Source organism: Lactuca serriola, chromosome 9, assembly GCF_051521515.1.
Source record: "Lactuca serriola cultivar US96UC23 chromosome 9, Lser_US96UC23_V15, whole genome shotgun sequence".
In the NCBI taxonomy this organism is placed as follows: domain Eukaryota; kingdom Viridiplantae; phylum Streptophyta; class Magnoliopsida; order Asterales; family Asteraceae; genus Lactuca; species Lactuca serriola.
This window is the reverse complement of record NC_136416.1, coordinates 8,574,739-8,598,487: the sequence shown is the minus strand read 5'-3', so window position 1 is coordinate 8,598,487 and position 23,749 is coordinate 8,574,739. Positions and strand designations below refer to the sequence as shown.

The following is a 23,749-nucleotide window of genomic DNA, read 5'->3' as shown; positions in this document are numbered from 1 at the left end:
CCTAAGGAGAGCTCAAATCTCGAGTTTGAATCATATAAAGCTCCAAAAGAGACATAAACAAGAATAAAAGAGGGTTTAATGGAAGAATAAGCAAGGCTTTAACTTTATTACCAGAATATGAAGCAGATGGAAGCTAGATTATGGATCTCCTTTCTCTTCTATTGATCTTCTTTTCCTTCTTTCTCTTCTACAACTCCCAATCTATCACAAAACACTCAAGCTCAACAATTGGGACTAGGGTTTTAAAGAGAAATGCTATAAAGGTGTTGGAGGCTGGGGTGGGAGGCCATAATGATGTTTAAATAGGGTACAAACCCTGGGATTTAGGGTTTCATCCAGACTAGCGGACTCGCCGAGTTCGGGATACAGACTCGTCGAGTCGCCTACTAAAGAAGTGTGAAATTCCTGTCTCTACTCGACGAGTTGGGCTACTGACTCGTCGAGTACCTCTTAAGAAAGGAAAATACTTTATTTAAATTACATACCAGAAAATGGGGCGTTACAGTTTCCATATCGGATCGATGTAGGGCTTCGAGGAGTCAAAGGCTTGGTCTTTGGGTAAAACAAAGGCTCACGACGTAATCATAGACTGGTCACAATATGAGTAGCAATTAAATGAAATATTAATTATACTTAGCTTACGATGTGAGAATTAGGGGATCACGACGTGAGAAGCGTTGCACCCCAAGCCCATGATCTTTTAGGGTTTCCTTTGTATTCAAACCCCATAAACTTCATTTTAGGGTTCCAAAACAGCCTCCTTCGTCCCTAAGCTCAGTAAAACCCTAACCCTAGCCTCTACTTGTGATTCTTGAAATTTTTATGGACCTTTGGTGGCTTGAAGAAGAAGATATCACCACTGGAGTATAGATTCAGCTTGAAAGTTCCATTTTCAACCTCTAGCAACACCTCTGGACCATTGTGAGTAGCCCAAGATCCAAGCTTTATGTTTCCTTGTTGTTAGATCTAAGGTTTTATGCATATTCATCCATGAATTTAAGAGTTAGAGTGTTGAGACTCAATAAAGTTGGGAACTTTATGGGTCCTTAGGGTCCTTTGGTGCTTGTATGTTATGGATCTAAGTTTTGGGGGATGTTTGAGTTCATGCATAAGAATTTATCTCCTTTTCCTTCATAAATGACCTAGTTTGAGCTCAAATCATGTATTGGACATACAAGACCTTAAAGCATCGATTTTTATTATCCTAGTAGTGTTAAGAAGCCTCTTGGAAAAGATGGATTAGTGACTTAATGGATTAAGAAGTTTTTGGATCAAAATGGCATTCAGACTAATCTTACGACGTAAGGATATGTCTGTCACATCATGAGGATTTTAAGTCCCGATTATTTTGTCCTGTAGTGGCTCAGGACGTGAGCCATAGATGGTCACGTCATGAGGTTCTGTTGACCGTTGACTTTCGTTGACCGTTGACTTCTTGACCAAATTTGATTTTGGGTTAAACTTGAGGATTTTGGACTATTGATTAAGATTCTATCTGGTTCTGGTGTTAGTGGATTCGCGGGTGCACGCATTGCTGAAATGGGATTGTATCGCAGTGTTTCATAGTTCTTTGATTCAGGTGAGTTTTGCCTCATTATACAGTGGGTCGATGACACCAATGTTGTCCCACTAGTTTTTGTTATTGTATAGTAGAGGGATGCCGTAGGGACTGTATGTAGTTATTGAGGATAGCCTAAGAATTCTTTATTTAAGCTTTCTTGCATGTTCCTTGTTTGGTTGTGGCTTTAGAGTAGGATCTGTTGGAATAGTGTCTAAGGTTGCAACTATATTAGGCAAGTATTTGACCCGGTTGTGCATGGTCCTTTTGGGTTGCCTTCACCATAGCAACTTGATAGGATGATTTATTAAGAGAGAGTAAATATTATTAATATATTATGAGAATAATATTAATATAAGTCATAGAATTAATTGGAATTAATTTGGTGACTTAAAGAGATTAATTAAATAAAGGGGTATAAACTGTCAATTGTTTGATAGTTAAGCTTTAGACTATAAATCCATATAGATATATAGTGGACGGATTCTAGAAGCTAGGATAGCTTCAAAATCGTCCAAGAGTTATCTATGGAATGGATTTGGATAGCCTTAAGAGAAGATTATCCAATTAGGGTTTAGGTTGTAACCCTTAAGGAGTCTACAATTATAAATAGACCCCATAGCCAAGGCAAATCATCATCTCACCTAAAGTAAGAGAACCCTGGTCGATTTCCTTCCCTCTCCTCTCTCCTAAATCATCTTCCTTGCCATTGGTGTTTGTAAGCCATTAGAGGAGTGACATTTGTGACTCTAAAAGCTCCAAGACTACAAGATTAACAAGGAATTCAAAGGTATGGTTCTAGATCTGTTTCAATGTTGTTATTTAACCTAATTAGTCATTAGAAGTCTTGGATTCAAAACATGTTTAATTAGAAAGCCTAGATCCAAGCATTAGGGTTTTGCATGCGCACATAGGAAAGTTCTTATGGCTAAAACCCATCAGGATCATCTGTTCGGGTGGCTATCCCACCTCTAGTTACTTATGGTTATGCATTTCATGGAGGTTAACTGGTAGCAGGACATTGTGTTGTGTGAGGACTAGTAGGCGATAGTGAGCTGTATGACTGTTGTTTTCTTGTCTTATGTGCATACTTGATCTTTATTTGTTTATATGTCGATATATGGTAGTAGTGGGTTGAGGTGGTCTTGCTTTATGTTTTAGGCCAAGATACCCGGTGCGGGCCGAATGTAAGCCGTATGCACGAAGGCTCAAGAAGAGCCGTTGGGTTGAGGCGGTAGGCCAACAAACCCTAGGTATTTCAGCCCAATGACTGATTAAACCTGTTGCATGTTGACATTCTAGTCTGATGACTGCTTGGGCCTGGGTATTCCAACCGGGAGCTTGTGGGCTGTTATGCATGCTTGTATGTTTATCATATGGGGAATTTTGGGGGAAACTCACTAGGCTTTATGCGTATCTAGTTGTTTATTGTTCCAGGTATCATCGATGATTATGGGAAGGTGAAGACGAGACTGTACACACTCATCATCAACATTGAGGATTTTACGTTCATTATAATACTCTGATTTTAATAATTGTAATTGGAAATAAATGGTTTTCTTAAAATGGTTCCATAATTGTGAAGTTTTACTTAAAATAAAAATGAAATTTTATGGTCGTGAAAATTGGATGTTACAGACTAAACTTTACATCCTTAAGTTCCAGAGGCTTTACACAATCGACTTCCGACTCACAACCATGAAATAATAAATGATAGGAATCAATATGTTACATATTGAATTGGTTTTATGATAATTGAGATTTTTATATAATTAAAAATGAAAATTTTTGTGGTAAAATCAGGATGTTACAAGAATCATGAGTCGCATGAGATATCCAGGTCGATGGTGAAAATGGAAACATGATGCCTTAAACGCCGCCCCTATTTTAGGACAACAATGACACCAGGGGCGTATCTAGTATGGCCCAAGGTAGGTCCTAGGACATATCTAAATTTTTAATTTCATTTACAATATATATAGTAGAAAAATTACGAACCACCATAGAAAAAATAAAGGACCTACATTGAGTTTGTTTTTTAAAAAAATGTCTTAAAAATCATTTTAAAATAAGTAATTAGGATCAATTTGTTATTTTAAATTATGGAATTGATAACAAAAAATTAACCACTTTTAATCGACACTCTCAAAATATCAATAAATAAATAAATTGTTGTAATAAAAAGAAGCCCACATGCTAAAGACTATTAGGTCCCATTTGATAGTTTCTGTCTGAGAAAATGTTGTCTGGTAAAGTTCTATCTGGGAAAGTTTTCTGACTGAGAAAAAAACCATGTTGTTTGATTGTACATCTGATTGACTGTGTTGAATGATAAAAAATGACATGGTTTATGTCCGATAGTGGTGTGATGGATGAAATTTTTTAAAATAAATTAGGATGGTGGTGGTGTTTTCTAAAAAAGAATTAATCCAATAAAAATAAATTAAAAAAAATTAACTAAAAGAAATTAATAGTCCAATAAAGTAACATTTATTAAAATATAAATATTATATAACATAAATAATATTTTTAAATATATAATAATCAAATAAAAATAATTAATCCATAAAAATGAAATTAAAAAAAAAAAGAATTATTTAAGAGAACTTAAGAATCCAATAAAATAATATTTATTAATGCATAAATATTATATATTAGAATAATACTTATTAATAGACTAAACTACACAAATGGTCCCTGTGGTATATCGAAAATTGTCATTTTGGTCCAAAAAAGTTTGGACTAGCACCAGTGGTCCAAAACTTTGATTTTGTTGCGAGTTTGGTCTAATCTATTTTGAATCTTTTTAAAATGACATATTTGCCCTTGTCAATTTGTTTTTTCATTTTTCTTTTATTACAATAATTAAAAAGAAAATAAGAAACAAAAACAATACTACTCTGCCTCCTCTTTCTCGTTTAACACAAAACACTCAATTTCTCTTCCTCTATAAAAGAGCATCTCCGACACCACTATCGTTAGTCGATCCACCACCGCCTTCATCCCCCCATCGTCTCTGCCACCACCAACCTCCGATAGGAAAACCCTTTAAACGGATATATGTAAACCAACCCCTTGAAACACCGTCGTAGTCCTTCGTTTTGCACCCAACGTTGTTTCCTTCGCCTCTCTGGAAAAAATGGCGTCGCCCTTCGTCTTCATCCGACTGAGCTTCAACAGATCGAACCAGAGATGGACATCTCCGGTGGTTATTCATATCTGAAACCTCCCTCCCAAACGACCGCCGCTTTTTTGACTCGTCTTTCCAGATCTGAGCCTTAGCGTCATTGTTATAATCGTTGTTGGAGATATCACTGGCAATATTTATGTTCCAGATCTGCGACCAAGGCCGATGGCTAAGAAAAATGGGGTTAGAGTTTCCAAGTGACGAGACTGGTTGGAGAGCGTCGGCGGAAACATCAGCTATTGGCGGCGGTGTCCCACATCAGCGGCTACCTGCTATGGTGGTCGGAGGTTGCTCCGGCAGCCTTCGGCCTTGGTTTTGGTTGGGTTCTGGTCAAAATCAGTGGAGAAATCGAATGGGAGTGGTGTTTGGTGGTGATTTTCAGTCGAGAGGAGGGGGTATAAAGTGGTGGTCAGACTTTCATCAACAGTGGCGAAACAAGAAGGTGAAGACAGTGGCGGTGGGTGGAGATGGCAGCTCCGCTGATTTCGTCTTCCAGTTTCGACGGGTTTGACCAGAGGGAAGGAGGAGGGAAAGGGTTGGGGTTGGTGGGTTGATCGACGATGGTAGGAGGGTAAATAGGTGATGACAGTGGCGATGTTCCAGTGGTCCCTGGTGGTTTTCCGGTGGCATAATTCTATGACCGGAGGAAGGCGATAGGCGGTGGTGAGAGCGTTGGGGTGGAGGTTTATCACAAGACAATAGGGAGCAAGGCAGATCGGAGGAGGTGTCTGGGTGGATTTCCTTGTCCAAAGGAGAGAGAGAGAGAGAGAGAGAGAGAGAGAGAGAGATTTCATTTTTATTTTTTTTATAAAAAAATTATAAAAATAAATAGAAAATGCAAATTTTCTTTTAATAAAAAAAGTATTTAAATAAGAAAAAAACTAAAAAAAGAAAAAAATAATAATAATGGCAAAATACTCGTTATGAAAAAGTTTAAAGAAAACTGGACCAAACTCGCAACAAAATGAAAAGTTTGGACCTCTGGTGATAGTCCAAACTTTTTTGGACCAAAGTGACAATTTTCAGCTAACCACAGAGACCATTTGTGCAATTTTGTCTTATTAATATAAAATAATACATTAAAAAAAGTAACAAATCAATATTTTTAAGGACAAAACTTCAAAAATGGTCCAAAAATATCAAGTTTAGTCCCTAAGTTCAAAAAACCTCACAGATGGTCCCTGTGGTTTCAAAACTTTTAACAAATGGTCCTTTTTGCTAACTCCGTTAGCTTTTGGACGTTAAGTGAAAGGTATTTCCATCATTTCACAAAAGAGGGACCATTTATGAAGTTTTTTGTTATTTAAAAAAAATATAATTGATTTAATAAAGGGTCCCACCCCTCTCTCTCTCTGTCTCTCTCTCTCTCTCTCTCATAGGTATAAGTCTCGAAATGTCGCCGCCTCCCATTTGATCACCGCCACAACCAATTGAATCCGTCCCTCTCCGTCCAGCACCAACAAAGCTAATCGAGAACCACCACAACGTACCAACCTACATCCCCAAAAACCTCTTTACTCAACCAAATGTTGTCGGCGTCTCATTTCGTATCTCATGGCGTCTATGGTAAGCTTCTTGATGTCAAAGTAGTACTTTCTGAACACAAAATCGATGTTCAAGAAGAAAGCCATACTTTTCAAGACAAAATCGACAAGGGTATTCAAGAAACAAGAATAGGAATACTAAAGACCGAGATGGAATCGATGGATTCAAAGATTTTGAACCATTCACTTCAAAAAACGGACCCTCATTCCTTTCCAAATCTTCATCTCCTTCCCCCAAATTCCATTCCACTGCAACTCATGGACCAAGGGAAAGTGAAATTGTGGAAATTTTCAGAAAAGTCCAAGCCTAACTTCGGGAATGAGCTGCACAAAAAAGCTCCTTCTTCAGTGACCACTGGAAATAGCACACCCATAGAGCTTCGGGAAGCTTCAAAAGGCAGCACTAAAATCCTAATGGGGACTACCAGCACCTCCGATCCCCTGCTTTGCCTAAGGGCATTTTCGTGATTTGTAACTCCACCATTAGCAGGAGCTGCTGTTGCTGAGCGCTCTCCACCACCATTTGTTTCCCTCATCACTGAACCTAAAGAAAGGGCATATAAGAAGTTAATGGAATGGAAATCCATTAAAATCAGAATGTGAGGTCCTACCCTTTTTATGATGCTCGATCTGGATTTGAAATGTTGACGAAAGAAGGAAGGAAATTGTCTAAGACTAAAGATCCACCTTCAGGCTATGATGAGTAGGGGTGAGCATTTGGACCGGTGGACCGAACCGCACCGGTGAACCGGACCGGACCGGACCGTTTTTTTGGACTCCCGGGCCGGTTCTCGGTTCTAGGAATCCATCCCGGTCCGGTCCGGTTTTTACCGGGTTTAGAACCGGTTGGACCCGGTTTAAAAAAATTTGTAATTTGTGAATTTTTTTAAACAACCATAACACATTCGTTTTAAGTCGGATTGACACGCGGTTTTTTCCAATGTTTAATTTACAATTTGTAGATGAATTTAGACTATAATTTTGTTGATTTTGGTATTATATTCAATGAGTTACAGTCTTTCAAAGTTGAGCTATCAAAGCTGAAAAATTTCAGCTTTTCAGCAACATTTTTAAAACTTTGTAATCTATGAAAATTTTTAAACAACCATAACTCATTCATTTTAAGTCGGATTGACACACAGTTTTTTTCAAAGTTTAATTTACAGTTTGTAGATGAATTTAGACTATAATTTTGTTGATTTTGGTATTATATTCAATGAGTTGCAGTCTTTCAAAGTTGAACTATCAAAACTAAAAAATTTTAGTTTTTCAGCAAGATTTTTAAAATTTTGTAATCTGTGAAACTTTTTAAACAATCATAACTCATTCGTTTTAAGTCGGATTGACCTGCGCTTTTTTCCAACATTTAGTTTACAATTTGTAGATGAATTTAGACTATAATTTTGTTGATTTTGGTATTATATTCAGCGAGTTACAATCCTTCAAAGTTAAGTTATCAAGATTGAAATATTTCAACTTTTTAACTATTATTTTAGACTATAATTATGAATTTTATGTATCTTTGAAAGATAAATCATATGAAAGGGATCATGGTGAACTTAATTTATATGTTAGTTGTTTTTATTTGGAAAATTAATTTTGCAAGTTATAATATTCGAACATCAAGGTAGATTAGTTATGCATGAAACGGAAACGTAATCATTTTTACAAGTTATATCGTATCAAACCCAATAACATATTCGTTTTAACGAGTTCTATCAAACCCAAAAACATATTCTAACAAGTTGTACTCTATGCATGAAATGGAAACGTAATCATTTTTACAAGTTATATCGTATCAAACCCAATAACATATTCGTTTTAATGAGTTCTATCAAACCCAAAAACATATTTTAACGACTTGTACTCTATGCAATTAAAGTTGTACCGGCCCAAACGGGTCCAAGAACCGGAAAACCCGGACCTGGACCGGACTCGGACACGGACACGATTCATCCGGTCCGGTCCACGGTCCACAATATTATCCATAACCGGTCCGGTCCAAGAGCCGGTCCGGTCCGGTTCGGTCCAAATGCTCACTCCTAATGATGAGGGAGGAAGAGAAGGATGAGATGGGGATCAGAGTGTTTACCAGAGGAACCGGTGGTAGAATTTGGTGGTGACGAAGGCGAAAATCAAATATCTGATCGATGGAAGAGTATGGAATGATAGGGCATTACGAGTGAAAAACCTTTGTATTTTCAAATTGGGGTAGGAAGTTCTGAGATTCTCCAAAACCCTAGCGATCAGAGTGGTTTTACCCACGCCCGAGTCGAAGGTATACAAAGGCGATTCAAAACAAATTCAGATTCAAAACAAATTCATGAAGATATGGAATCAAATGATGAATGAGACATGGAATCTAATACAACTTACAGGGGAGCCAGTGACGAGAAAGAATTTTATACAGCTTACAGGAGAGAGAGAGAGAGAGAGAGGTGGGACCCTTGCATCTTAAATTTTATTTATTTATTTATTTAAAAAAAAAGTAATACAAAACCTCATAAATAGTCCCTAGGCTGTGAAATGACAAAAATATCCCTTACTTAATGGCTAAATGGTAACGGAGTTAGCCGGAAGGACCAAACGTTAAAAGTTTTGAAACCACAGGGACCATCTGTGAGGTTTTTTGAACTTAGGGATTAAACTTGATATTTTCGAAAACCACAGGGACCATTTTTGAAGTTTTGTCTTTTTTTTTTTAAAATTTATTTTAAAAAAAATTAATAATCCAAGAAAGAAATAATGAGATGTGGTTTGGGGCATAATTGTTTTTCCAACCCATTCAGCCAGAAATATATGATTTTGGAGTTTTCTGGAAAAGACATATCTTACCGGGAAAAACCTTATTTCTTGTGCAAATCAAACAATTTTTCGGTCCATTCAGCCAGAAATATCTGTTTGGACTTGGAAAGATGCATATCAAACGGGGCCTTAGTCTCCATTGACCGTTTTATCAATGAACCAATAATTAACTAGTTTTTCATTAAAAAAATACTGCTTTTTTCATTTATATTTCAATCGTTTTGTTAAAATTTTTAATCGGTGGTGTCTGATCGTTGTTAACAAGTTGAACTGATTCGTCTAGTTTTTTAGTTTTTTAAGGTACACGATCTAACCCGACCCCAGACAAGTGTTGTTGAATTTTTTTTTTATTGGCTTTACTTAATTTAGGAAACACGTGATTTTTTTGGTCTAGATTCATCATTTATGACACCAAGAACCCACTGTATTGGTAATCGGGAACATAATTAGATAAATGAGCACGAGCAGTCAAGATGGTATTAAGAGTAGATGTCAACAAAAACGAGCTTAAAATACGGGATCTAGTAGTAGTAAGTGGCGTTGATGAAAACTTTACCAGAGTGATATTTGAAAAAAGAATAACCGGTAGCCAAAAACCGGATTAGGACCAAGAATGAGGGAATAAATGGCACAAACCTTTGATGGGGTGGACAGGACGACGGATTTAGATTAAAAAGCTTTTTTTTTTTTTTTTTTAATCTTCTTTTTATTTTTTATATTAAAATCAAATTTTCCCTTTTACGAATGACCAAAATTACGGTTACCTTTATTTTTGATTTGTTATCATTGATTATCTTATTTATATATTATTTTATAGAATATCAATTTCAAAACGACACTCTCTTTCTCTTTTTTTCTTTCTCTCTCCTTATCTTCTCTTGAAAATCCCCAATCCATGACAACCAAAGGAAAACCCCTCTCTCTCTCTCTCTCTCTCTCTCTCTCGGATGCTAATTGTGTCGCCATTTTCGAAGAGTAGAGATTAAATGGGGAGATTGAATCTCAGAAAATCTAATCTCAATTTTGTCACCAACACCTGGGTGTTGATTCGAATCACTTCTTGTTTTTCTTGATTTCTCATTCTCCTTTTGGACAGCAAATTCTTGAGGGTTTTTTGATTCCACTAACACTTTGTAATCTGTCAATCTCTTTCTTCATTTTGTTTTTCTCTTTATTCTGTTAGGAGATTTTAGTTTCCATGTTACTGATGCTGAGGAACAGATCCAGAGCTGTAACAAAACAATCACCGATCATGGCGGATCACCAAGCTTCGTCTCTTTCACCCCCTACTCCACAGAACCCGACCCGATCTATTTCATCTTTTCTTGGTTCTCCAAGGTTCTTCAATGGTGGATTCTTGCCTAAAAATCTTTCACCGACCTCCATTCTTGACACCAACAAACAGTTAATCAATTTTCCCGGCAACCCATTTGGGTTCAGTAAAAACCCAGAAAAAGCCACAAAGGTCGTTGAAAAAAAACACCCATCTGAGAAAGTTGGTTCTGAAGGAATTGCTCTTGCTCTTGTTCTCATTCAAGAAAACTCTAATGACAATATTTGTAAACCTGGTACCACTAGCCGAAAAGTTCTGCTTGGATCAAAGTTAAAAATTAAAATCCCAGAACCATTTCCAAACGGGTCACCCCAATCACCCGGTGATTTTGGGATCAAGACCCGAAATTCTCAATTTTCAGCCGGTCCAACTCCAAATGGATTCGGATCGCCGAGATTTTTTACAGGTCCTTTGTCTTTGAGTGAGATGGAGCTCTCAGAGGAGTATACTCGAGTGATCTCACATGGGCCTAACCCGAAAACGACCCATATTTATGATAATTGTGTTGTGGAGAGCTGCTGCGGTATTCGGGTCGGATCAGAAGTGCCATTGGAGAGTTTTGTAAGCTTCTGTAACACATGCAAGAAAAATCTTGAAGAAGGCAGTGACATTTTCATGTACAGGTTAATACCGCCAACTTTGAATTCTACTTGTAATTAACAAAATCAAATCTTTTTGAGATATCTTTATTTTGATTCATCGCAATCAGTTGTGATTATTCCAAATTTAGTTGGTGTTTGGACTTGGATTGCGAAAGTGAACATGATTGATACGATAATCAGACTATTAAGTCAAATAATAGTGGCGATAATAATCTTTATGGGTCAATTGCATAGTTAAATTGTTATTATGATTTATGCTCTTGTATTTTATTCTTAGTATCTAATTTTTATTATTCGATATCATGTAGTGACTTTTTAAATGAAATTCTCATACATTTTAAGAATATATTTTCCTAAAGAGTTATTGGTGAATCTTTGATCATGGGTACTGAAGTATGTGAATTATTGTGTGTGTTAAACAGGGGTGAGAAAGCTTTTTGCAGTGAAGAATGCAGATGCCAAGAAATGGTTTTGGACGGATTAATGAACTCATAGCAGTTATGTCAAATTACCATTATGGTGTCCCCAAATTCCATTCTTCACTTCTTCACAACTTTGACCGTGATGAGTGAGAGAGGGGTATTGTGGTCCAATGTTAAATAAACGTATGGGTTTTTGTTTGTTTGTAAGATGTGTTTAGAAGTAGGTGGTGAAATTTTGGTTTTTCTTTTGTTATTTTTATTTTAAAATTGTTTTTTTTCTTTTTACCAATTTTAGTATCCTCTTCTCTTTAGGGAGATAAGAGATAATTTTATATAATGTAGAAATTTTTTTTTAATAAATCAAAGAGATGTCCAAATGATGTTTATACTTTATAATTTTATATGGCTTTCCTTGAAATCGTATATGACTGTTGTTATACTTTTGGTTTTACTTAGCCTTTTAGTCTAATTGGTCCATTTTTCCAATAATTGGTAATTTTCTCTTTCAGAAGCATAATAATAGTTCGTTTCAATTAAAATTCCAATACAATCGTCTAGAATTTTGGCTTGTAATTGTTTTAGATTTTTAATTGCAATATTACTTTTTTCTGAACGACTAAAAAGAAAAAAACAAAAACTAAGAACCAATGATGTGATGGTGAACGTCGGGTTGCAAAATATCAATGGTATTTATAAGTTGGATGCGTATGTAAAATCTAAACTATATTTAATTTATAAAATAGTTGATTCAGCTTGTTTAAATTTACTATGTAAATATGAACTATTTGTCTATTTCATAAAGTTTTGGCTTGTTCATATTTACATTATTAATCTGGATTATATCTAGTTTTAACATATATTAATCATGATCATTGTATTATATTTTTGCAATAACCTTTAATAATTCACATATGAATTTGAGTAGATTAAGTTGTAAATCTTAATGGATTCGTTTTTGTATGATCAAAATGTTTAAATAGTAAAAAAAAAAAAAATACAAGTGAATTAATTCACATGTGAATTTAGTTAGTTTTATATGTGAATGTGAATATTTATTTGAATTCATATAGATATTTATTATTTATTTGAACATATAGATATTTATTATTTATATTCACTATTTACATGTGAATGACAATCATAGACTAAAAAACTGATTGATATCGTAAGATTCTTATACGTGATGGTCATTACATTGAATATTAACTATCAAAAAAGTTATATATTAACATGTAATTACCTAAAGATCAATCGATGAAGAAAAATAGTACAATAACATTTGTCTCTCCTAATATAACTCATGTTGTGTTACCTTGTATATTTATCAGTTGTGTGAATACTCATAATATATATTACTAAGATCATGTAAGCATTAAAAAAGTATGTGTATATAAATATTCAATTGAAAGGTAAAAAAAGGTTAATATTCGAAACATGGTTTGAAAAGAATATCAAAATAACGTAACTGATGCTCTATTTGTATATGTATTCAATATATAGCTATAAAATGATGTTGATAAAATTAGTTAAGATATGTAAAATAAGACAAAAATGCATATACAGAATCGAGTTTTTTTTTTTTAAGTGATAAGTGATATATTTGATAAAAAAAAACTTAATAAACTTATTAAAAAAGCTAGTATGAGTAGTTTTAAAAAAAGTTAACCTATGAACTATTTTTTAGTTACTTATAAACTAGCCAAACACAACCTTCACTTAATAATCAACTTTGATATAGTTATAATGAAAATGATTATGCAAAATTAACTATTTAATCCATAACAAATAGCTGAAATAAAAATAATGTATAACCAAAATATGAAAACTAATTATTATTATTTCAAGCTGCAACAAACCAACAATTAAATAATTTGTTCCCATATGCAATATGCAGATACGTACACCTTCCAAGTCCACAACACTTCGGACCGCCACCACAACTATATATATATATATATATATATATATATATATATATATATATATATATATATATATATATATATATATATATATATATATATATATATATATATATATATATTTAATAACTGATTAAAAAGCAATAAAATAAAATAAAATAATAGATGAGGTGTTAGAGTCACGAAAATTATTTGATTACAATGTTGGTTGGGTTAAGGAATCATATCATTATACGATTTGGTGTCCAATAATTCACATTCCAATCAACAATCATACATTTTGAAGACTATATAGAATTAAAAATATCAATAAGAAAGTTTACAAGAAAAATAAGGGAAACTAGATTTAGCTTATTGTAACAAGGGTGAAGTCCGTCAATTATTATTATTTTATTTTATTATTATTATTATTTTTCAATATCAAAGTCAGATTTTTTTACGTATAAGTTATAACACAAGAACTTCAGACGGCGAAAAGCTTGAGCTCGCTGTCTCTTGATTTATCTTAGGATAAATATTGATGATTGAAAAATGAGTCCTCGCACGACTTAAAATAATGGGATAATGACCTGAGAGGGTAACGTACTTTAACTTTTGGTCACATTTGATCATTAAATTATTTTTTGTGCTTTATTAACCCTTGTACTTGTTGAAATGTGTACATTATACCATTATGACCAGTAATAGTGGGTTTTACTGGTTTCCGACGTTGTTTTCGGCCAAACATGAGTTTTTCGGTCATATTCTCCGGCCAAACTCGATTTTCCGGTCATCTTCCATGTCTAAACTCGATTTTCAGGTTGTTGCTACTTGATCTAGAAGAAGAAATAATGAAAGTAAAAAAAGAAACATGAAGGCAGTAGAGCTGCTGGCTTCGGTGGTTGCAGCGAGGGGGCTGCTCAAGCAGCTTCTCAACTGTTCTTCTTCTGTCTCGATTGTGTAATGCGAAGGGGAGGGAGGCGGCATTAGGTCTGAAGGAAGAAAAACGAGCAACAACAGCAGGTGGGGGGGGGGGGGGGATGCTCCGGCAGCTTCCTCGTCTGTTTTCGCACGAAAACACAAGAGAGAAAGAGGGCAGGAAGCAACAATATTCAGGGGTGTTTGGTTGTTTCACTCGACAGGAAGGAGAAGATGACCAAAAACCTCATGTTTGGCCGGAGAAAATGACCGGAAAACTCATGTTTGGCCGGAAACCGACAAAACCCACTATTACCGGTCATAATGGTATAATGTACACGTTTCAACAAGTTCAAGGGTTAATAAAGCACGAAAAATAATTTAGTGACCAAATATAACCAAAAGCTAAAGTACGTTATCCTCTCAAGTCATTCTCCCTAAAATAATAATAATAATTGTAACTATTATCTTTTCAATCTACATGTATATCATAGCTATTTTATTTTCATTGGTTATGTTTTTAGGACAACTTTTATTACTTTTATGATTAATAAATATAAGGATTTTGTAATATGTGCCCTAAAGAGTAGGTACACATGAGAAACATTAATTATAGAAATTATTACCGTAATAAATTGTGAAATGCATTAATTAAAGTGATTATTTGTCATTGAAAGATATAAAATGTACCAATTATATAGAATATTCCCTGTAATTAATGTATTTTGCATTTAATTATGTTAATGTTTTTATAATAAATGCTTCTTATATGTGCCTTTATATATGGTTTTTAAAGGTAACTAAAATTTAAAACTATGTTATTCTTTATTTTGATATATATATATATATATATATATATATATATATATATATATATATATATATATCAAAATAAAGAATAACATAGTTTTAAATTTTAGTTACCTTTAAAAACCGTATATAAAGGCATATATATATATATATATATATATATATATATATATATATATATATATATATAGCTTAGAGAATACGTGACTGTTATGTATATAATATTAGGTATGGAACCATCAAAAAGTAAATAGTTTTAACTAAATGCAATCAAATCTCTCTACCATCTTTCTTTATCCTCTATTAGACTAGATGATAGGATTTGTACACATTTTTATGGAGTTTCAAATATTTAATTTTGCACCACAAACCATGTATAAGAATACATTATCAACTACCTATAAGCCTTCATATTCATATTTAATATAAAAAACTATAGTGAAAGATTGAAATTATTTATTAAAAATCCAATAAACTTCTTCCCATAATACATCATATTTAATAGGTGTCAAAGAAAGTTATGAAGCCTACTAGAGGTCTACTATAAACAAGACATTCCAAATGCATAGATGTTGGGGATAAATTATTAAATAAGAAATAATATGAGCTCAAAAGCAATAGAAAGAAGCTAACAATGAAAAAAAAAATTGTGTTTTTTAATCAAAATGAAGTCAATTTTGATAGTTCTATACCTAATTAGGCGAATGCCCTCGCATTACGTAAAAACACCTATATGGTTGAAGTCTTTACAAATATATGTTTTTTTTAATATAGCAATAACGTTGTTGTTAAATTTGATATAATAATTTGTATACTAAATTGATATACTATACTGATTATTTTGAATTATATGATAATATATACATCTATTATAACTGCATAATCTCAATCGTTTGAATGACTTATATCCACAAGTTATACATGAAGAAAATTAAATATAATATATGGTTTAATGTTATTTATAGTTGTTGTTATTGTTAATTAATTTTTAAAAATTTATTTGCTTAATGTATTAATTTTTATCATTATAATTATTTAAAACATCAAACATTGTTTTTTGATTTAAAGGTAACAATATAATCATTTATATAGAGTTATTTTTAACTGTTGTTATTGTAAGTTATTTTAAGCTACTTATTTGAAAACGTTTAACGATTATAAAAATATCTCTAAGAAATATTGTAGTTAAATTGAAATTACAATTTAGTTCTTGCATTTATCACTACAATTTATCACTTTTAACTATTTACAAAATATTTTTTGGTTTTTCAAGTGGAACTGAAATTTATATTTAAGTTGACATTTTAATGTTATATTTAAAATAACAATTTAAGTATTTTGTTCAAACTGTTCAAAAGTTGTATTTTTAAACTGATAATAGTTACATACAACAACATATTAAATCTAATAAATTAAGTATAATATGTTAAAAGTTAAAGGCATAACTTTATAAATAAAAGTAAAGATATTATTTTAAAATTGACATTTAGTCTATTTATGATTACGTTTTAGGTTTGATATTTTTTAACCTTATTAACCAACTTATAATCATTATTAGAAAAACACTACAATTAATCACTTTAACTATCTACAAAATATTCTTTGGGTTGTTTAAGTTAAACTAAAATTTATATTTAAGTTGACCCTATAATGTTATATTCAAATTAATAATTTAAGTATTATATACAAATTGTTCCAAAATTGTATCTTTAAAATGATAACGATTTACATCCAATAATATATTAAAACTAATAAATTAAGTATAATATGTTAAAAGTTTAAAAAATCACTTAATAAGTAGAAATAAAGATATTATTTTAATATTGAAATTTAGTTTATATATGATTACACTTTAGGTTTGATATTTATTTAACCTTATTAACCAACTTATAATTATTATTAGAAAGAAATTGAAAAGTCATGGGAGCTTCAAATGAATGTGTTGAAAGGAAAAATGCTTCCTTTATAATATACTATGATATGATATGATATTACATACATGACAACCACATATTCACTTTTCCTATATATATATATATATATATATATATATATATATATATATATATATATATATATATATATATATATATAAGGTCACACCTTATGATCCAACATACTTACACGCTGGATAAAACATATTTACATGTTGACCACCAATGCCAGCGTCAGCACTAGCATCAACGTCAGCTCAAGAGTGTTCAACTTCAGCGTGAAGTCCATGATCTTAGTTATCTTTGTATTTTAGGACGATATTTTTCTATATTAGGTTATGATACAAATATGTTTAGAATAGATAGCAGACCCGATATCTTGTGATGGAGATCTGGTCTTGGTATAGATTAGATACAATCTCTTCAATCAAAGGATATACTTGTATAGATCAGTAAAAGGATCAGTGTTTTGTTCTTGGTTAAGGGTGTGGGCCTGAGTGTTAGGTCCCCAATTGGATTAAGGAGTGATTTCAAAGACAAAATCCAATTTAAGTAGGGGGAGTTGTAACACCACTTCTCAAATCGTTTCCTAATTCTGGGCTGCGACCTGAAGTCCGGTTATCATAAGGCTTAGGGACTTTGAGAAAGAGATATTTAGACCCATTTGGGTGTGGGTAAGGTAGGACAGATGATATGGGAGTTCGGTTTGTGATTTGGAGCCCAAGGATATAACCGTAAAGTGGCAGTTGGGCCTTTTATGAATTTTGGATTTTTTTTTGGAAAGTTTTAAGGAAAGGATGAGTTGATAAAAGTGTAGAGATTCTCGTTACTTTTCCGGGGATATGAGGATCGTCGAAAACAGACTTAGAATGAAGAAGTTATGGCTCTTGGAAGTTTGGTTGGTAAGCCTAGTACGCTGGGCGTACTAGGCAGATTGGTCGCGTAAGCATTATAGAGTACGCATGGTGTACCAGAAGTACACTGGGCATACTCCAGTGAGTCCCAAATCCTAATTTAGTGTCTTGGACCCTATTTAAGCACCTTAATTCACCACCAAACCCTATTATCTTTAGCCTCCATTCTATTTTACCCTAGAAATGAAGCACTAGCCTCAATTGGTGTGGTTCTTGAGTTCTTGGTGGTATTTCATGCATCCTGGTGCTCATAGAAGACGAAGGAGCTTCTTGGAGAAGCATGAGATTTCTTGGAGCTTGTAGATCCAGGCTTAGTGCATCATGATTTATCTTTTCAAGCGCACGGAGATTTTTGGATCAGCGGTCTGAGCATTTCTCTGAGATATTCAGTCGCTTCAGGTGAGTTTTCCTCACTGTACTTTCGGATCGAAGGCAACAAGGCCGACCCATTCGATTAGTATTGTTATGTGATAGTATGTTATTGTGATGTGGTGATTTGTTAGATAGATATCTTGTTATATAGGATGATGCTATGCTTAGTGATCTGTAGATCTACCTGATTGTCTGTTGACTGGTTATATATTTGTTGGTGGTTGAGGTTTTTCTGCTATGTGCTTGAGCCAACAGACCGGGGGCATTCCAAATTGATAGTTGATTGGGCCCGAGGGTATTCCATCCTGAGGATGACTAGACCCGTTGTATATTGGCATTCCAACCCGATGGTTGATTGGACCGGACATGATTGTATGGTATATTGTGAGACCGGAATGCTTTGTGCATCAGTTAATAGGCATGGGGTATTCCAACCTGATGGTTGATTGGACCTGACATGTTTGGTATTCCAACTCGATTGTTGATTGGACCAACATGCTTATGATACGAGGGTATTCCGTCCCGAGGATGACTGGCCCATCGTAGACATGCCTGGTATTCCAGCCCGAGGCTGATTTGACCATGAGTATTTGAGCATGCTTGTTTGTATATGTTATATGTTTATATGATGGTACTTTGGGGGAACTCGCTAAGCTTTGTGCTTACATATCCTTGGTTTAAATCACGTTTTGGAAAGAATGGTCTATAAAAACCATTTTTTTTGTAACAGGTTGTTTTAAAAAGTTTAAATTTGTTGAAATTTTTGGGATGTTAAAGGTGTGGTGGTGGTATTTCCCCCAAAGTGAAGGGCGGTAGTGTGCGGTGATGTAAAGTATGGTGGTGGTAGTACGTTTGACGGTATGAAATGATTGTACAAACTTATTACTTATCAGTAAAGATTGTCTAACAAACTATAAATTGTTTTTAGTTCCTTATAACTTATATGCTTCAAAATCCCATTCTTAACATATCGTTGTAATTGTTACTGTTTTAATATTCAATATCAGCCGTTCTAAAAAAACATATATGGTTTATTCAAGTTTACAACGTGACATGATTTTTTTCTGGTCGATTCATATTGAATCAACTATAACACTTTCATCAATGGCCATAATTGATTCATATATTTCATATTGTTTGTCGAAGCTTAATTACATTCAATGAGGTCGATGTGTTTCACAAGGTATCTCAACACAAAATGTTTTTGTGGATGGACCGTGAACATTCATTTCAATAAAATCATTATTTGTTGAATCTTATATCTTGGCTACACTCTATTTAGGGTCGGCCTGGAAGAGGGTCAACACGTGTGACCACCTAGGGCCTAATAAAATTTTGGGACCAAAATACTTGTTGGAATTCTATGGTAAAATTGCTAGCCTCTAGGTTGCAAATTCAAATCGATTGCCATACATATCGTCTTCTATTAAGATATGAAGTCGTCATCTTTCCTATAACTTCTTTGACTATGGATGATTATATTCATGGAAGAAATTCAAGGAACATACATACCCCAATGGAAAACTATCTACAAGCATTTTTACAAAACATGTTCCATTGTAATTATATTATTAAATTAGGTTCATTTGATTATGTATTGTTTTAAGTTTAAATCTTTAATTATCAGTGAACATTTAGGGTTTTTGCTTACTTTATTTTTAACTGAGAAGCTACAAATATTTATCTTTTTTTGTTAGAATGTCGCACAACTATATATTTTTTTGTTTTGATTGAGAAGATACAGCTATGCATTTTCTTTTTGTTTGTTTCTTATTACTCACATTGTTCAAGATCATCATCGCACTAAAAAGTTTTGTTTGTGTTTTGACTACCAACTATGCCTTGTACTATTATCTTACCATTTAATCAAGATTAAAGATGTTGATGATATTTATTCATGATATGTACGTGTGAAAGAAACTCCATATAGTATCAATCACTATTATATATATTTTTCTGTGATACCAATATAGCATTATACTATATGTGTTTATAAGTGCAGCATGTAAACTTATTCTCAAATATTGTTGTTTCCCCATAACAAAATAGGTTTATCTATTTGACGTTTGTTGTTCTTTTTTTTCCCAAACAACTAGTAAGGGCCTAATAAATAATTACAAAATGATCAAAAGATTTTGAAGCCAAGAAATCCATTTGACATTTAACCTTTCAATTCCTATATGTAAACCATAGATATGGATAATCAACAATGGTATAAAATATTAGCTATCATTTCTGATTGTTATTATTGAACACCGTATCATTCATGACCTTAGGTTTGAAGTACCCAATAAGTCGCTGTCACAACTAGGAATTCTAATGTTTTGTAAACATTAAACAAGGATAACATTGTAACTAAAACTTGAAAGCATGTATGATTCTTACTCAATGACAACAAAATTCCATCAAACACTCTATACAAACACTCAAATAGTCAACAAAAGATTCGAAACCCTAGAAATCCGGGTTTAAGTCCAATATGGACTAGGATTTCCTTATTGGGCCTAATGGACCAATAAGCTTCCAATTTGACTATTTTGGGCTTAGAACTCTTAAATGGGCTCTCATTAGACCCACTCTCATGAGACTTAACCTTTTTGGGCCTTATAAGTCTAAAATGGACTAGTTTACCTTTAATGAGCCTTGTTGGGCCATAACAAATCCAATTAGCCTTAATGGACTTAAATCCATTCTTTTATGCAAGATGTGGGCCGTGAACTACTTTAAAGGCCTAATGGGCCGAAAACCATCAAATTGGGCCTCATATTATGGGACTCAAGCATAAAAGGCCCAAACCATTCTTTTCCCTCTCTCGGCCCAAGTAGAAAACAAGAAAAAAGGGAAATTAAGGGAATTAAGGAGGGTTAGCCACCTCCTTATTACATGTTGGACTTCCATGCAACTTCTCATGTCTCCATGCAACTATCACTTCACTTCTTTCTCTCTTCTCTTCTCTCTTATTCTTGTCCGAAGGAGGAAACACACACACACACACACACACACACACACACACACACACTTCACTTGAATTTTCTCTCAAACACTCACAACAACAACTCATCCTTCCTCTAAAAAATTTCGTGATCTTGGGCATTTTCAAGAAGGTTCTTCCACCAAAATCCTCATCTTTGGTAATTTGTTGCTTAAATCAATGGCTTAGCTTCTTTATAACTTCAAAAATATCCTCTTAACTCATATAAAATTCGTGATCTTACATCTTAGAACCCATATATCTAAGCCAACGATCTCTTCAAGGAGCTTGTTAGGGCAAAAAACAACACCATCTTCTTTCATTCTTCTTCAAAACTGTTAACAACTAAGCAAGGTGAGTTCATACCCCCCTTGTTTTTGGTTTTTACTTGTTTTTGGGGGGAGAATACATGTATTATGTGATGATTTATGTGTGTTTGCATGCTATATGTGAATTCTTTAGTTTTTGGTTGTGATAATATGAAATATTTGTTATATTTCGAGATCTATAACAAAAAGGGTGAAATAATCATGAAAAAAAACTTGATAAACAAACATACATCATAGATCTAAGGGTTCTTAAGTTAAAAAGGTGAAAAACAAAACCAAAGAACCTTACAAGTGTCATTTTTGCAAAAATAACAAATATTGGGTGTAAATTGTAAATTTTCGGTTTTATGGGGGTTATAAGTTGTTTATTAGTATAAAATCTGATTTTTATGAAAAACATACTTTTCAAAGGGTCAAAAACATAAAATTTTGCATATTGGGCTTTAAATTGTTTTTTACAAGATTTTGGGCCCAAGGTTGCGAAAAAAGGAAATCTTGAGAGGCTGAAATGGAAAACCTAACAAAATATGAGTCTAAAACATAAATAAACTTTAAAGGGGTTGAAAATTAATTTATTAATAAATTGGACTAAAAATGCAAAGTTTTTTATTTTAGGGTCAAAATTGTAAAACTTATGGAAATTGGGCTAAAAATGTAACTTTTTGCAAATAAAGGCTGGAAATGACAAATGCAATAGTTTTGGACTGAAATTTCTATTCAAATAAAGTTTGTGTGGAAAATGTCAATAAAAATGGTTTAAGGACAAAAAATGTCAATTTTCATGAAAATGACTAAAACTGTCATTTTTATAGAAAAAGGTGCCACATTGGTTAATCTAAATGTTTTCGGGGCAATTAAACGATTATAACTTTTGGGTTAAAAATATCAAGTTTATAACGCATGGTTTCATCAAACAGTTGGAGTGCATACATGTTAACTATTTTAAAAATGTTAAAAACATCAAGTTATCAATTCCAAATCATCATATACTTTCGATTTCGACTTCTGATGCGACATCCTATGTCTGATCGATTTCTCATTTTGATTTTGATTTCCGAAAATCTGATTGGGAACCTGTGAGTACCGATTCTGAGTCCTTCAATGTCGACTGTGACTACGAGTCCAGAACTCCGATTCCAATTCCATGAACAACGAAGAAATTCCGATTCCAACTGATTTCGTTTGCAAATATGGGAAATTCCAGTTCCAAATCCGTTATGAACTTTAACAAATGCTTGCAAGCTACGAACATTCAGAGTATTCAATAAAGAAATCGATGAAATTGATGAATTTGGGTTGCAAATCTGTCTTGAACGGCGAACCTCCCAGCCACGAATATCGGTGATTGATTAACACTGGATGACATTGATGATGGTTTAGTTGAAGAAATCTGGATGATTGTTGAAGGTTGGAGGAGAAATTTTAATGATGAACGAACTGTTATCGAATTCTCTATAGTTACGTATTTGAGATTGAAGGTTATTAATATATTTACAAGTTTGCCGCCGTGTCTTTTTATGCTTAGATTAAATGAGTGGCTGAGAATGATTCCCCCATTCTCAACCTTTTTTTATTTTCTCAATTGAACTCACCTCTCTCTCTCTCTCTCTATATATATATATATATATATATATATATATATATATATATATATATATATATATATATATATATATATATATATATATATATATATATAGCTAGGTTCAAATGTTTTCAGCAACTATTGTGTGCATGAATGCACCAATAGAAATTTAGGAAAAAAATAAATCATTAATAATAAATATAAGGGTATAATAGTAATCTATACTATAATTAATTATGGTAAATTGATACAATTAAATAATATCCCCTTTTAAATTAAGATATCAGTTTTAAAACCTCACCCCCACCAGATTAGGGTTGTACGCTCCTTCTTCATCTCATACAGTACCCACACACACATAAGGACCCGGTAGAACTACTCCACCCGCGTAACAAGTGATGATCCACTTTCCGTGTTAGGCCTCCACACACAGAAAGTTCCAGAAGGTAGAGCTTCCAATTCGTCGGCTTCTGATGATGAACACGAAGAAGATTCTTCTGGTTCATCAATGAACAGCTTCCGTAATGAACTGGTTATAGAATCAGAAGCATGAATCTCATTATC

The 23,749-nt window shown here is 33.3% G+C and overlaps 1 protein-coding gene across 1 annotated transcript; it reads left to right on the top strand.

Moving 5' to 3' along the window:
• Positions 1–9,954: 9,954 nt before the first annotated feature.
• LOC145073622 (FCS-Like Zinc finger 8-like) lies at positions 9,955–11,847 on the top strand. The gene is made up of 2 exons (XM_079020157.1): positions 9,955–11,050; positions 11,452–11,847. Exons 1-2 carry the CDS (start codon positions 10,293–10,295, stop codon positions 11,522–11,524), a joined length of 831 nt encoding a protein of 276 aa, XP_078876283.1. The 5' UTR covers positions 9,955–10,292; the 3' UTR covers positions 11,525–11,847.
• The last annotated feature ends 11,902 nt before the right edge of the window (positions 11,848–23,749 follow it).

Coding starts and splice junctions, on each gene's coding strand:
- LOC145073622 (XM_079020157.1), top strand. CDS start 10,293: ATGTTACTGATGCTGAGGAACAGATCCAGAGCTGTAACAAAACAATCA. Junction 11,051..11,451: donor AGTGACATTTTCATGTACAG/GTTAATACCGCC, acceptor TGTGTTAAACAG/GGGTGAGAAAGCTTTTTGCA.